General features: G+C 54.3%; 1 protein-coding gene across 3 annotated transcripts in view; it reads left to right on the top strand.

The window, feature by feature from the left end:
* TBCD (tubulin folding cofactor D) overlaps positions 1-14,775 on the top strand; it is a 145,396-nt gene that overhangs the window by 103,261 nt on the left and 27,360 nt on the right. For all 3 annotated transcript variants that reach the window (XM_036910774.2, XM_057501898.1, XM_036910772.2), the window contains exons 19-23: positions 4,597-4,670; positions 6,030-6,147; positions 7,362-7,422; positions 8,775-8,797; positions 11,110-11,141. In XM_036910774.2, coding sequence (XP_036766669.2) covers positions 4,597-4,670; positions 6,030-6,147; positions 7,362-7,422; positions 8,775-8,797; positions 11,110-11,141 — 308 coding nt within the window. The remainder of the gene's footprint in view (positions 1-4,596; positions 4,671-6,029; positions 6,148-7,361; positions 7,423-8,774; positions 8,798-11,109; positions 11,142-14,775) is intronic.

Here is a 14,775-nt window from a genome sequence, read left to right on the forward strand (position 1 = left end):
GCTGCTTGGAGAGGCATGGTGTGGCTCCCGGTGTGGACAGTAAATGCCCATGGGTGTGAGCAGCCTCCTCAGGTTGTATGTCCAGAATCCCCACTTTAGGGTGAGTAGTACTTGCCCTAAGTTCTTTCTGATTTGCTGGGGAATGTGTTTCAGCTTCTGCTGGGAACAGGCCTTGTCTCTGTGGACTGCTGCCATGGGGACGTCCAGTCGCACTGTCCAGGCTGGGCTCTGGGAGCAGGGGCAGCGGGAGCGTCTCTGCCACTCAAGCTGGTGCTGTCCACCTGCCAGCAGGCCTCTCTTGGTTTCCTTGTTGGGACTCATCCTGAGAGTTATGCAAGTTTCTGACATTTGAAGCTTAACTGCAAACTTGTAATTAAGGTCAAAGATCCTGTAAACTGAACCTGGAGGAATCAGTTGGTTTGCCTATTTCATCAGCTTATTGGTCAACAGGATATTTAAAACCAAAATTGCAAATATATCACCTATGGTCCCCTGGCTCAGTTCCATTGCGTGTGTGTTTGGATGGGTGGAGGGGGGCGGTCCTTCCACGCACGGCACCAAGCAATTCTCAAACACCAGCAGGTGTCCAAGAACTCGGCTCAGTCCTGACTCTGTCTGCCGGGAGACAGCACCAGGTTCTCCCGTAAAGGGCTCCGTTCTGTAAAACTGCTCCTCCATCCAGATGCCAGTCTTGAGCCCAGGCTGCCTCCTGTGCTTCTGACTGACCAGCTACAGACCAGAGGTTCCCACGACCTCCTTGGGTTTGAGTCATTTGTGGAGCAGCTCATGGAGCTCGGGAAGGACTTGGGTTTAGCAGGTCAGCAAGGGATACTGCAAAGGGTGCACGTCGGGCCAGATGGAGAGGCACACAGGGCGAGCCTCATTAAAGGAGCTCCTGCCCCTGTGGGGCACGGGCCTGGCTTGGTGGCACATGGAAGCATTCTGGTGCCTGAGTGTGGAAGCTCTTGGACAAAAGCAGGACGCCAAAGGGCAGAACGCTGCTATGTATGGGCTTCTGTGAGGGCTTCGCTGCACAGCCACGATCGGCCTGCTGATGGCCGCCAGCTGCCTCAGCCTCCAGCCACCCTCCCTGCTCCACCTCGGGAGGCTGGGGGCTGTGGGAGTGCCCACCCTCTAGCCATGTGGTTGGGCTTCCCGGCACCTCGCCCTGCCCTTGGGCAGGGCCCCCAGAGTCACTAATAATGGGGCGCCCATTGCCTATGTGGCTCCCAGCCATTTTCAGGAGCAGCAGATCGAGACCAGGTGCTTCTGAGAAGTGTTCAGTCATCTGAACGGCCAGATACGTATTTCATGCAAATCATGACATCGCACAGGGTGTTAGACGAATCTTTCAGCTGTTAAAATCTCTAGCTGCTGTTAAAATGTTCATGTCTTCTTTTATGTCTCAGTTTTCCTTCGTGTATTTTTGGGGGTACTCTTTTGTTAGGAGCGTGTATGTTTATAACTTTTATTTCTTCTTAGTGTACTGGCTCTTTATTGCTATGAAATGTCTGTCTTTGTTTCATGTTAGATCTCTTAAAATGTAATTTACTATTGTTATCCTCAAGGGTTGGCCAACTTTTTCTGAAAAGGGACAGATAGTGAATATTTTAGGTCACTGCCTGGTATGTTCCACTGTTTTTTTCTTTACACACCCCTTTAATAGTGTAAAACCATCTAGCCTGGGGCCCTACAGGCCAGCCCTGCCACAGTGATGCCTGCTCTCCCATGGCACCTGCTGCTCCTCCTCAGCTGTGTCTCCGTGCGCGGCGTGCGGTGGGCCCTGCCCCCATGTGAGGCCACAGCCCCCTCAGTGTGATGCAGACACCAGCATGGTTTAGCTTACACTTAACCTCTTTGCTGTTTGCTTTCTGTATTTTCCTCATGGCTTTTTTGTTACAAATTTTATTTTTAAATTTATTTATGGAAATCTTTGTTTTAGAGTAAGCTCTAAAAACCTGAAAGTTTTTAGGATGAGTGAATCACAGAATGGAAGGGAAATGTTTAAGACCTTCGTGATGACAGCAGGTAACATTTTCTAGAATGTTAGGATTTACATGATTGTGACCTTATTATTTACACTTCTTCAGAGATGGAGATATTTCTGCTTTTCTCTGTTTGATTTTGGCCTGGATTATATCAGTGAGGAGATATCACTAAAAGTTCATAAATAGGTTTTCTCTTAATTTTTTGGTTCATAAACATTCTAGCATAGGTATCCTAGTATTCCTTTAATAATAGAGATTTTTAAGAGGTATTGGTCCATTGACTTGGATTTCTTTTAAAAGTTTTCTGATACTTAGACATACTTACCCAAAGTAATTTATATATCAAGATAAACATAATTGGAAAAAATTTTGATGGTGGTAAAATACATGTATTTAGTATTTTAACCATTTTTAATGTACAGCTCAGTAGGGTTAAGTACATTCATCTTGTGCAGCCCACCTCTAGAACTTTGTCATCTTGTAAAACGGAAACTGTCCTGCTTACACAGTGATTCCCCTTCCCCTCCCCAGGTCTCGGCCCCCCCACCATCTACTTTCTGTCTCTGTGGATTTGATGACCCTGGGGACCTCGTGTAAGTGGATTCATGTGGTATTTGTCCTTTGGGGGGCTGGCTTATTTCACTCAGCACGTCTCAGTGTTCACACGTATGCATCATAGGAGGCGTGAGAATTTCCTCCCCTCCGGCTGAATGATGGTGTTCTGTGCTACGGGTGTAGCACACCTGTACCTGCCATCTGATGGGCCCTTGGGTTTCCCTCTCTTGCTGTTGTGAATCACACTGCTGTGAGCACGGGTGTGCACATCTCTCCTCGAGACCCAGGAGTGGAAAGGCTGTACCATGGTAATTCTGTTTTTCGTTTTTGAGGAATCTGCAAAACCATGCCTTTTTCATAATGACTGCTTCATGTGCACTCCCGCCAGCGATGGACCAAGATTCCAGATTCCTCAGATTCTCACAGTTCTTGTCACTTCCCTGATTCTGGACAGCGGTGTCCTTAGTGGGTGTGAGGTGGCCTCTCCCTGTGGTCTAGGTCTGCATCTTCCTAATAATCGGTTGGTGTTGAGCATCTTTTCTACGTTTGTTGCTATTTGTGTATCTTCTTTGGAGAACTATAGTCAAGTCCTTTGCCCACTTTTAATCCACTTACTTGTCTTTTGTTGAGTTGTAGGTGTTCTCTTTATATTCTGGATCCCTTATCAGATACATGATTTGCAAACATTTTCTCCTGCTTCATAGGTTGCTTTTCACTCTTGATTGTGTCCCTTGATACAGGTAAATTAAAAATTTTAATGTAGCCCGGTTTATATATATTATCAATTTAGCTATTTTTACTTTTGTTGCCTGTACTTTTGGTGTCATAGCCAAGAAATCATCCACAAATCTAATGTCTTTGGAAGCTTTTCCCTGCTGTTTTCTTCGAAGAGTTTTGTAATTTTTGGTCTTATATTTAGATGACAAATATAATATTTCAAAATAATGTAATACTCACTTAAATGCTCAAAGTGGCATTGATTGGGAAAGGTCTGTATAACTGAGCCTGTAGACCAGCTGCCCACTTTGCATCTTTGGGTCTTTTTCCTGCTGAGATGATGAATGATTCTCTGTGCAGAAAACATTTTTTAGAAAGGCTCCTGAAACTGACCGCTTGTGGAGCAGATGGGAGGAGCACCACTGTTCTGGCTAGTTTACGGCATGCTGGTGTCTGGGAGTGGTGGGCATGGGCATGTGGTGTTGAGTTTCTTGGCACGTGAGGCATCCCTGTCTTGGAGGGCCTGCTGCTTGCTGCAGACCCCTAAGTGGTACCTGGGGGGCTGAAGCGCCCGGGTGGGCGCAGGCTGCTGGGTGGGGCCCCTGACGACAAGTCTGGTTTTAACCACTTTTCCCTCTAGAGCGTATATACTTGGGTGCTTATTTATCAAAATACAGACACCCCTTTTATGTGGTCCACCTTAATGTTGTAGTACATTTCTGTGTTGCGTGGTCATCATCCTAATTATTACTGGAAGGTGGCGACAGCATCCTGTTCTGCCTGGAGCTCCCAGCTGTGCCCTCCTGACTTGTGCCAGGTCCGGGGCAGGAGGCTTGGGGCCTCGCCGCCCTTGTGGTCTGATCAGACCTAGGAGGGAACACAGGGCCTCAGTAGCTAGACCTGGGGGCTTCCTTCTGTTGTTCCGTGAGTGGAGAGTGTCAGAATTGTGCTGACGTGGTGTGTGCCTCCTGTATGAAATTCCTTATTCACCATGGGCGTCCTCACAGTGCTGGCTTCATGAGGTTCCCGCCCAGCTCTCGTGTCTCTGAATCGCTGGTGGCGGTGGGAGCTTGGAGGCACCCGCCCTCCAGTACCTTGGAGCTGGCAGCTGGGTGCTCAGGTGGCCTTTGGGCTTCGTGTTGGCGAGTTCTCTTCCTCATTTGTCACAGTCAGAGGATCTTGTCTGGCTCGTTTATTTTCCTCAGTGGTTTGGACTAAGGGGCCAGGTGACAAATCATGTATACTGTTTTGTCCTCTTTTCTTTTCATGAGTCGAATAACATTAGAATCGACAGAAGGAAGGAACTCACACACTTTCCTCTGTCTCCACCCCGCAGGGTCATCAGAGAGCTGTCGGCGAAGGCTCTGCATAACCTGGCCCAGCGAGCACCCGAGTACAGCGCTGCTCACGGTAGGCGTGTGCCATCCTGCATGTACCACACGCTCGCACAGGCAGGAAGCCTGGAACCCTGGGGGACAGGGGCCTGAAAATAATGCATTTCCGTCTTGCTGAGAAGCATATGAAGCAATGGCCCGTGCTTGGTTGGGGCAGAGCATGGCCTGGTGCCATGGACCTGCTGCGTGTCCACGCTGGGTGGTCTGCCTGCCTCAGCAGAGCGGGCGTGTTGTCCCCAGAGTACAGAAAGCAGGGCCTCCCTGTGTCCTGAGCAGAGAGGGCACTTCCTGCACAGGGTGCATCGTGTGTATTTCGGAAATAGCTTTTTAAAAAGGTTTAGGAACAAGGGAAGTTGTTCCAGGATAATCAGTTAAATGAGCCTCTTGCCAGGGGCTCCTGGCTTGGGGGAATAGCCCTCCATGTTGTTCCTGCCAGCCTCTGCAGGGTGGGCCTGAGCCAAGGCACAGAGCCGCCCCAGTGCTGCGTCCTGCAGAAGAGGGCGGCCGGTGTGTGCTGGTCACGCCCTGTGGCCGCTGAGGACCCGTGGTTTCGCATCATGTGTTTTCTACTTGGAGTCAGTGAGCATCTGATTGTGATGCAGGGGCAAGACACAAAAACTGCCACATGTTCCCGTTAGAGTGTCAGTGGTTGGGTCTCGCCTCCTTTGGAGTCACCAGTGTTACAAACGTGTATAAATGTGATTAAAGCCTTTCACATTAAGTGAATCTGTGTGGTACTGACTTCCTTTGAATCAGTGGTCCTTGCTACCTGAATAAAGGTGCTCAGCATCGTCCTTTCCTCCCAGTGGGAGCGTGAATCGCCCCAGGATAAGGGAGTCCTGGATGTGCTGGCCGTGCCCAGCAGCGGTGGGGCCCTGTGGGGGCCTCCCCTGGCTTTCGCAGCTCCATTTGGGGAAGCTGAGCTTAGCAGGCAGAGCTGCTGTGGACACAGCCCCTTATCTGCGCTCTCTACCAGGCTGCAGGGGCCTGTGGCTCTGCTCTCTGTCCCCAGAGTACAGAAGGCAGGGCCTCCCTGTGTCCTGAGCAGAGAGGGCACTTCCTGCACAGGGTGCACCCTGTGTGGACAGCGGGCCCCTACGCTCAGCCCCATCCTGTCTGCCCTACGGAAAGACGGACAGGCATGTTTTCCTTCTTCCTCGTGCTCCCTCGTCACTGCACACTACCCACTTTGTGCCCGGGGGATGTGGGGAGACAGGGGTGTCCCCCAAGAGCTGAGGCAGAGCTTGGCATTTGGAGGCTTCAGTCCAGCCCCAGGAGTGCAACAGCTGTCCTGGCGGTGCCTCTGCGTGGCAGCCCTCCCCTGATGGGGCGTTCAGGCGCTCACCTGATGTGTCCCCTGCTCTGTCCTTTGCAGTCTTCCCACGTCTACTGTCCATGACACAGAGCCCAGACCTGCACACGCGGCATGGGGCTGTACTTGCCTGCGCGGAGGTCACCCGCAGCCTCTGTGGACTCGCGATGCAGGAGGGCAGGTAGGAGAAGCAGTCACAAGCTGGACCCACGCCTCTCCTGTTTGTCTGTGCCAGTGTTTCGGGGTTTCCGGGGGCCACTTTTCATTTGGTGAAGTCTCCCTGGGCCTGTCTTCAGATGCAACTCGGCCTTGATGAACCACTTCCCTAGTGGGGCTAGCAAACGCCTGGCCAGGCGGGGCCCTGACAGCCACATGTGCCAAGTGGCTGTCTCCCTACGCGCCACCTGCTCCCTCTGAGGGAACGGGTGAGATCGTAGGGCAAAGTTTCCACTAGAGCTTCCAGTTGGCGCAGCTTGTGTAAGTAGTAAAGTGAGTGGTGAAGACCTGATGGAGAAGCTGCTGGGTGAAATTATAGCAACTTCTTGATTTCCTTTCCTTTCCAGTCGGCTTTTCCTCAGAGGTGAGAGCTCACACAACACGCTGTTCTCTCTGTAGCTGGTTCTTGGAAGAGAAACTATAAAGCCATGTTTGAAGTTGCATCGTGTTCCTTAGGTGGCCCCTGGGGCAGGGGGACAGTGCCTGAGTTGCTGGCATTGACCCCAGCGAGCCCCAGCTTGGTCGTCTTTCAGCCCAGGTGTACAACCCTGGAGCTAGTAGAGTTCCATGGCCCCCCGAGGACCTGCTTCAGTGGCCCTGCTCCCTTTGTTTGAGGCAGACTGTGTGAGCCAGCATCCTTGCCCTGCAGGGCACACCCAGCATGACGTCCCCTGTCGGCACTGTCCACCAGGGGAGGTCAGGGAGGCAGGGCCTGGGGTCTGGTGGGGGGCTGGTCATTTGGCTGCCCTCGGTGTGGCACACACCAGAATCCCAGACCCCCAGAAGGGAAGCAGGTTCACATAAGCCACGTGGTTTGTACACATAGTTTGAAGAGACATGCTTACCTGTCTGGGGTTGAGGGAAGCCTCCTGAAACCCACCTTTCTGGAACAGGTCGAGGGCCCCTGGCGGGCAGGCTGTCTGGGGCAGCACTGAGGCCGTGCAGGCTGGCTGGTCACCTCGCCTGCCCTCTGGATTGTGTCTCTTTGCTGAAGCAGTCACCTGGCAGCTGCAAGCTGGCTGCCCTGTCCCTGTGCTGTCGGCACCTACTCGGGTCAGCTCTTCGGGAAGGCGCTGGCACCCCTCTGGCATCTGTAGGAGCTGCTCCAAGTACAGGTCTTTCTGCTCCTGGGCTTGGAGTCCCTGTCCTGGGACTCAGGCACTGTTTGAATTTCTGCAGGCCCACCACGGATCTCCTGGGCGAGAGGACAGTGCAGGGCCTGAAGCAGATCCACCAGCAGGTGCGTGCAGCCGGCTGAGCATGCCCCTGACCCCTTCTCCTGAGGCCTTGTGGCATCTGGGCTGTGCTCCCCACCTCTCAGGCTTTCTCTGCGACCCTCGCCCCTCCTAGAAGCCCCAGCTGGTGTAAAGCTCCCCGCTGAGGCTCCACGATTGGGGTCTCCAGTGGCCCTGCTCTCCTAGCCAGCACCAGGGGGAGCCACCTGGGATAGGAGAGCGCACTGAGAAGGCACGCACTGCTGCTTGCGGCCAGAGTGTCCTCGGCAAGGTGGGAGGCTGCCGGCAGTGCTTGGCCTCCTGCAGCCTGACTCTCCTCCCTTGGGGATGCGGCCGGTTCTTGGGGAGACAGCAGGCAGGCAGGGGCACAGAGGACAAACACAAAGGCCCTCAATTCCCTCTGCACACCCCTGCCAGTGGTTTAGAGGGGAGATGCGTGTGCCTACTTCTGGGTTTCTGAGATTCTCAAAGGCTTCTGTGGATCAGAAGAGGAAAAGCCCGAACTGTGGGTCTAAATATTATAGGGAAGCATCACAGTTACTCAGGAAGAATTGAATGGCTTTGATGTTTGCTGTTCCTAACAGTTCTATGTCCTTGAAGATGCGTGAATATAATACAGTGCTTTGATCTCAGACCCTTATCTTGCTTGTGCCATTCATGTGCTTTATGACTTTGACAAAGCCATTTAGTCTGTTTGCATAATTTCTCACTTTTAAAATGGGGTCTGGCATTTACTTCTGACCTTCAAGGCCAGCCTGACAATGCGTGGGTGTGGTGCTGGCCCAGAGCCCCTGCCTCGGGAGCGCAGGTGAGCAGGCGCCCTCTGAGCCCGGCTTCCTTTCCTGTAAAGTAAGGGTCCCAACAGAGCTGCTGCCGTGGGTTTCTGTGAGAGCAGAGGGCGCATGCGGGGAGCCGGGTGGAGTTTGGCAGAGGAATGCTGGTGGGCCTTGGCCTGGTGGTGGCCTCTGGGGATGAAGTGCTTCTGGGTTCCCTGGGGGGAAGCACCATCACCGTCCAGCCGGGTGATAAGTGTTCTCATCAAGGGGCCCTCTGGGGAAGGTCACGAAGCTGACCTGGGGTCTGGATGCAGGCCGAGCCTGACTCCCTCGCACCGACTGGTGACCCTCCTCCTGCCATGCCCCAGTTTCCCTGCCAAGTGAGGGCACCAGGAACGGGGCTGAGCCAGCAGTGTGAGGGGTGCAGTGGGTCTGTCCTGGGGCCTCCCATCACTGGTGGGAGGCCAGCCCCACGGCACGCTGGCCACACCCTGGTACTCGTTAATATTGACACCTACTGTATTGTTTTAAAAATCCAAATAATGTAAATAAATAAATGACTCTCCATTCTTTATTTTTAGCTTTACGATCGTCAGCTATACAGGTAAGCTCTACAAACCTGGAGTTCTTATGTTCGTTTCTTACTGTAGAGGCCAGGCCCGTCCGTTAAGCTTCTCAGCAGCCTGGATGTGGGGCTGTATCTATGGTCCTTCCTGATGGCTGCCCTGTGCTGTTTTATTTGGGTCCAGTCCCTCTGGTTGCAAGGTGCAAAAGGTCTGATGCAGCTGGTGTTTTTAAACTTTACTGAGGTGCCACTGATGTTTGAGGCTGTGGGCTGATGGGCACGGTGGTGGCAGGCGGTCAGTCATGTGGCCCTGTCTGCACAGCATGGCCTTTTCTGCACCCCACGTTCCCAGTCACTGGGAAGGCTTCTGGTGTCACTTCTGGCCTGGGATTCAGCGGTGCATGTGCTTGGTGTGTTACCTGCCCTGCAAGGCACGGGCCTGGGTCACTCAGCTCTTCCCTCTCCGGGACGAAGCAGCTATGAGCGGCGTACTGCTCCCCGGCTGTGTCACACCTGGCCCCCTGCCCATGGGTGTGTTGGGTGTCATCCTGGGTGCTGTCCTCCCATTTTTCAGATAGAGTCTTTTTGAGAGGTGAGGCCTTGCACATTCAGGGTTTGCTAGGCCGTCCCTCATGGTTGGGGCTGGTGTGGACACTTGTGTGGCCACAGTGGGCAGCTTCCTCGTGGAGATGTTGCGTTGATCTCTGGTGACCCCCAGAAGGTCAGATGTGCCCTGAGGCGCATCCCCAAGGCCAGTGAGTCAGGGTTGGCATGTGGCTGGAGGTGGGGGAACCCCGTGCTCCAGGACCTCCCTCCTTGCCTGATCAGCCATCACACTGGCCCGCCTGCCTGATCCCACTCCTTTCCACCTTGGTCTCTGTGTTCCCCGCCTGCTACTGTGTGGTGGTCTCTGCAGAAGGCGGCCCGAGTTCCCTCTGCAGGCTCCACAATAGTTAAACTGCCCCAGGTATAGACCACGCAAGCCCCTCTGAGCCGACACCTCTGCTGTGTTAGTCTTGGACCGTTTCTTTGAAGCAAGGTCTGCCTGAGCCCCTTTGGGTTGTTGTGGTCTCGTTGCCCCACTGTGACTGTGTCGTGCGGTTCTCTTCAGATTTGCATTTTCACTTCCCGGAGTTGCAGCCTGTCTTCGGTACCCTCAGCAGCTCTCCTGCTGGGCCCCTGCCTTCCTGCACACGTGGGAAGCGGACAGCTGCTTTGAGGACTATGAGCTGACTGTCTTGGTAGTTTTTGGTGCAGTTGTATTAGTTGGTTTTCTTGCAGTTGTGGGTCATGTCTCCCTGGTTATTCTCAGTTGGACATCAGCTCTGTGAGGTTTTATTTGTTGGGTTTCGCTTCAGTGCTGGCTGCAGCTTTCTGGAGGCCATCAGATTGGCTGTGGTTGGTTGCATCCTTTCACGGCCGGCTCTGGGGCCTGAGGCGGGTCTAGACAAGCTCACTGGCCACCGGGGCAGCCTCCCGAGGACTCTGCCGACCCAGCGAGATGGCTGGGCCCTGCCACCCTGGCTGCTGGGGGCTGCCCTGCCTCCCCCTCCCGTCTAGGCGTGTCTGTCCTCTTCTGGCAGGTGCAGAACGCAGCCATTGCTGCCGTCCCCAGCCCCTCAAATCCCAGTGCCCTGGTCTGCACACCTTCCTTCTCCACGTTATCAAGTGAGGAGGGTGGGCGGCTCCTGGCGGCCCACCCGCTCTGTGCCCGGGGACAACCTCGGGTCTGGGGCCAGGCTGCTCGCTACCCTGCACTTGAGACATTTGCCTTCTAGGGTCTGAGCCTTTGTTTCCTAAGGGTGTTCCGGGCTCCTGATTGTTCAGGCAGGAGGGCACATGCAGAGCCCTCCTGCCACTCTGCGTGGGCCAGAAGCCAGCCACCAAAGCTGATTTTCTGTCTTCTCATCAGAGTGTTTAAGCTCACGACACCAGCTCCCTGCTGTCAGCGTCAGGTGCACTCGGGTGTCTGTGCCACACACCTGATTTCTCCCTGGTTTTGCTCATGGTGGGAGCTAGTGGGTGCCCCCCCTGGGCCATGCAGCGTGTCTTTCTGGTGCCTGAAGCCCTTCTGGTTTTCACAAAGTAATAGCTGAGCAGCATTTCGGTTTGTTCTGTGGGCTTGTACCTTGTGGCTAGTAAGGGTTACAGTGTCTGGTGAATGTTGGAATTCAGAGCAGCATCTGGGTACTGTCCGTGTTTTAGTTTCTTTTCATAAAAAATAGCTCATACTTGCAGTTAATGCAGCTGATTAATGGCTTAATATTTTCTGGAACTTGAAGCTACATCTTACTTAGTGAGGATGTGTTGTGTTGTTTTATATAATAATGAATTTTTTCTTTAACTTTCAGGGGTCTGGGAGGGGAACTCATGAGACAAGCAGGTAGGTCTGAGCATCAGAAGGGTGCATGTGGTGGGTCGTGACCCTTTGCTCCCTCCGTGAGGGAAGACAGGTGTCCTGAGGGCATGGCGTTCTCCCCAACTCTTGAAGTCCCCTGAGTGGTCCCTCCATGGGGACAGGCGGTGGGGTGGCTGTACGGCAGAACCATGCCGCGGCGTGCCCGGCCCCCACACGCTGATCCCTGGGACTGCCTGCTCAGGCCACTTGGCTCCTGTGTGCATTCCCAAGGCCCTGATTTTCTGCTCCCGTGGGTTTGGAGTGTTCGTAGCCATGGGGTTAGTGGCGGCTGGGTGGGACAGTGAGTAGAGGTGCAGCTGTCTTTCAGGAGGGGAACAGAAAGTCAGGGATAGCCAACGGATGTCGCCACCCTCCCTCTCAGGAGGATATTTAAGTTAAATGTAAGTGTAGAGCAAAAACAGTTTCTCAGGTTATACTTAAGTGTTTGCATGCAATGAAGATGGTGTCAACATGGAAATCTCTTGATTTCCTGAAGCCTTTTCAGCTAAACCTACCAGGAAGTCCTCCTGTGAGGGGAGAGGACAGGTGGGGGTCAAGGCCCTGATGCGAATGGCCGGCCCTTGGTGTGCTGGGCCTGGGCAGCCATGGAACGTGCGTGCCGCTTGTCCAGGAACGAGGCCTGGTCCTTGCTCTCAGGGCATCAAGCAACCCTCCCACCCCGCCCTTCAGGTCCTTTGGCACATGTGCTGGTTTCTTTCCTTCCTGGAATGCACATCCCCTTGCTTCTAGAACATTCCCCCCACCAGCTCTCACTGTTCGTCTGTGGTCTCTTCCTGTATGCCTTAGTGCTTGGCCCCAAGTCATCTTCCCCACAGGAACTGCTGGCCCCTTACCTCTGCTGCAGTCCTGTTTGAGTGGGACTCTGGTTTTATTAAGGCCACGAGAGTGTGCAGCTCCTTGGAGCAGCTGCAGAGATGGGCTCTGTGAGCACCCAGACACTCCCTGCACTCAGACCTGGGGGCAGCTCGGGGCCAGGCACCCACCTCTGTGCCTTGCCTGTCCTCAGTTACCCTCCAGCCCCAGATGGCAGTGGTGACTCGTGCAGGTCTGGCATGTCATTCCTCTGTTGGGGAACAGTATGGTGAGTGGTGTCCCAGGGAGGGGTCAGTCCAGGCCTGAGGGAGGGCCTCGGGGGGCTCCAAGTAGCTGCCAGGCTGACGTGCTGGTCCCCTGGGGCAGTGGGTACTGTGAGGCCATGTGGGCAGGACCTCTGGGCTTGTGGATGTGGCCAAGGCCTGGCTTCACTGGCACAGTGGCCTGGCTGTGGGCTGTCCTCTAGGATTGCACTGCGTCTTTGAGTCACAACACACAGGAGAGCACTTAGAGCACTTCTTCACCCAGAAGTGGGGCGAGTTACGGGGTCACAGGCTCCTGGGGTCAGTTAGAAAAGCACTGTTGTCAGCAGACCAGTATGTGTGTTACTTCTGCTGCTGGGAACCCACAGCACCTGCTGTTTCAAAGCAAACAACAGTGCCATGCTGCTGTTCCCAGAGATGCGTGTGTGCGTCTGTGGGGGACATGCAGCCTGTGCAGCGCAAGGAGAAGTGATTCAGCAGCAGAAGGGGGCGAGAGCAGTGAGGGAATCGGGGTGAACTGTGCGGCAGAGGTACCACCCAGACGAGGAGCCAGTAGCCGCTTGTGATGGAAGCAGGATGTCCCCAGATACGGTCAGCTGGCACTGGGGGCCACCGTCCTCCTTCACGGCTCACAGATGCATGGCGCATCGGCGCCACTGCGGTGGGGGGGGACGGGGCGGCCAGAGGATAGTTGGACGCGGTCCCTGCAGATGCAGCCAGTCCTGGCGAGCCACTGGGCCCCCGTGTGTCTGCTGTGGTCAGTTACCACTGGGCAGGACACAGGTTCCTTAAGGTGTCTTCAGAGCAGGTTTTATTTCTGGTGACTCTCTTCACGAGCTAAGGAGGGAAGCACAGACACAGTGTGGACCCTGCACATAGCACCCGGGGAGCAGCCAGCCTGGCATCAGGGGGCTGTGTCTATGGGCCAGCACTGCTCCAGGGACCTCACTTTTGCTTGCACGACAAGTGAGAAGTTTAGGGGACACTCAGTGAGCGTCATGTGCCTGCTTTGGCTATGGTCCCCTTGCTGTGTGTGGAGATGAGGCCCGTGCCCGGCGCCTCCTGCCTGACCTGTGGGCCTTTGTATCTCAAGGTGCGTGTCCTCAGGGTCGCCCTGGATCCTGTTTGGAGATGCTGCTGGAAAATCCACTAGGCAGCAGGCGCAAATCCCACACCCACAGGTGGTTGCTCTGCTCTCTCCTAGCTGAGGGTGGCTGCCGCCCAGATGCATCGTGACGCACCAGGGCTCTTGGCTGTGTGGTGCCCCATCCACTCACCAAAACCTGCTCAGGGGCTTGGGAGAGGTCCCTTGTTTAGGAGGAAATGATGCAGAAAGACGGTGTGCCTTCCAGCTGCTCCTCGGCCACTCTGCACAGAGCCTGTGCCACGTGGTGCCCCGACAGTGCGCAGTGCCCGGGAAGCCACATCTGCCACACGAGTGGATGATGGGGGCAGGCTTCACTGCTTACATAGCTGCTGCTGGTGGGCGTTTGGAAAGACCTGAGTCACGGTAGCTGGTCCCCCAAGCCTATGCTTCCAGCTCAATCACGCTTGTCCCTGCTGAGCTGACTGGCAGGAGCTACGTTGTTTAGTCCAGAGACTTAAGGCAGCCTGGCCGCCATCGCGGTGTCTTCCTCCCACCTAGGCACTCGGGTCTGAGGTCTGCTGTGGGGGTGGGGCTTTTCCTCACCTCAGTCTGCCCCCTGCCCTTCTGCTCTGCACCAGGAGGCTGCGGTAAGGGGGCATGGCAGGGGTGCATCAGGGCCTCCTGTGTGGCACTTCTGCTCTCAGGCCCACTGGCTTCTGGCCGTGGTCAGCAGGAAGCCCTGCCCGGTCGGGGGTCACCCGGCTCTGCTGCCTGCGTCCTGGTAGGCCCTTCCCCACCTCTGTCCTCCTTGCCCCTCCTTGTAACTCCCTGGAGGTCATTCTGAAGCACGGCCATGGTGACTCCGATGGACCCCTTGGCATAAATACCAGGTTTTTTCTTATTGTTTGTTTTTCCCTCAATAGAAAATTTTCCTTTAAGTTTAAGTACTTTAAAAAGTGAAATAACTCTGCAAAGTGTCCATGGTCTCAGCCCCACCCCAAGCTCACTTTTTCTTCTGCAAAGTCTCCCTTTCCTCATCTGACTCCATATTTCTGAGTTACGTGCTCATGCAGCTATTTCTTGAAATCTTTAGTTTTAGATGTAATTTAAATGAGATAAGACTCAAAACTCTTGTCAAGATGGGAACCTGGTAGACTCGTGGCATCTGTCATGTGAGAACATGCATGTGTTAATGCGTTTCCCCCCATGCTGCTGTCAAGAACGCCAGGTGTCCCCGAGCTGCAGGTCCCCCAGCAGGCCCTGGGCCACACGCCTGCTAGACATTTTCTGCATGTCACCAATTGCTCAGGACTTGGGAGTCTTCGCAGACCCTTTGTTCATATGTAACAGGAATGACATAACAAGATGGTCTCAGTTGTGGATGTTCACACAAGGCTGTAAGTGGCACAGGACAGTAAGGGTAACATGAGTGCCC

The sequence above is a fragment of the Manis pentadactyla genome, chromosome 4 (assembly GCF_030020395.1).
Source record: "Manis pentadactyla isolate mManPen7 chromosome 4, mManPen7.hap1, whole genome shotgun sequence".
Taxonomy (NCBI): Eukaryota; Metazoa; Chordata; class Mammalia; order Pholidota; family Manidae; genus Manis; species Manis pentadactyla.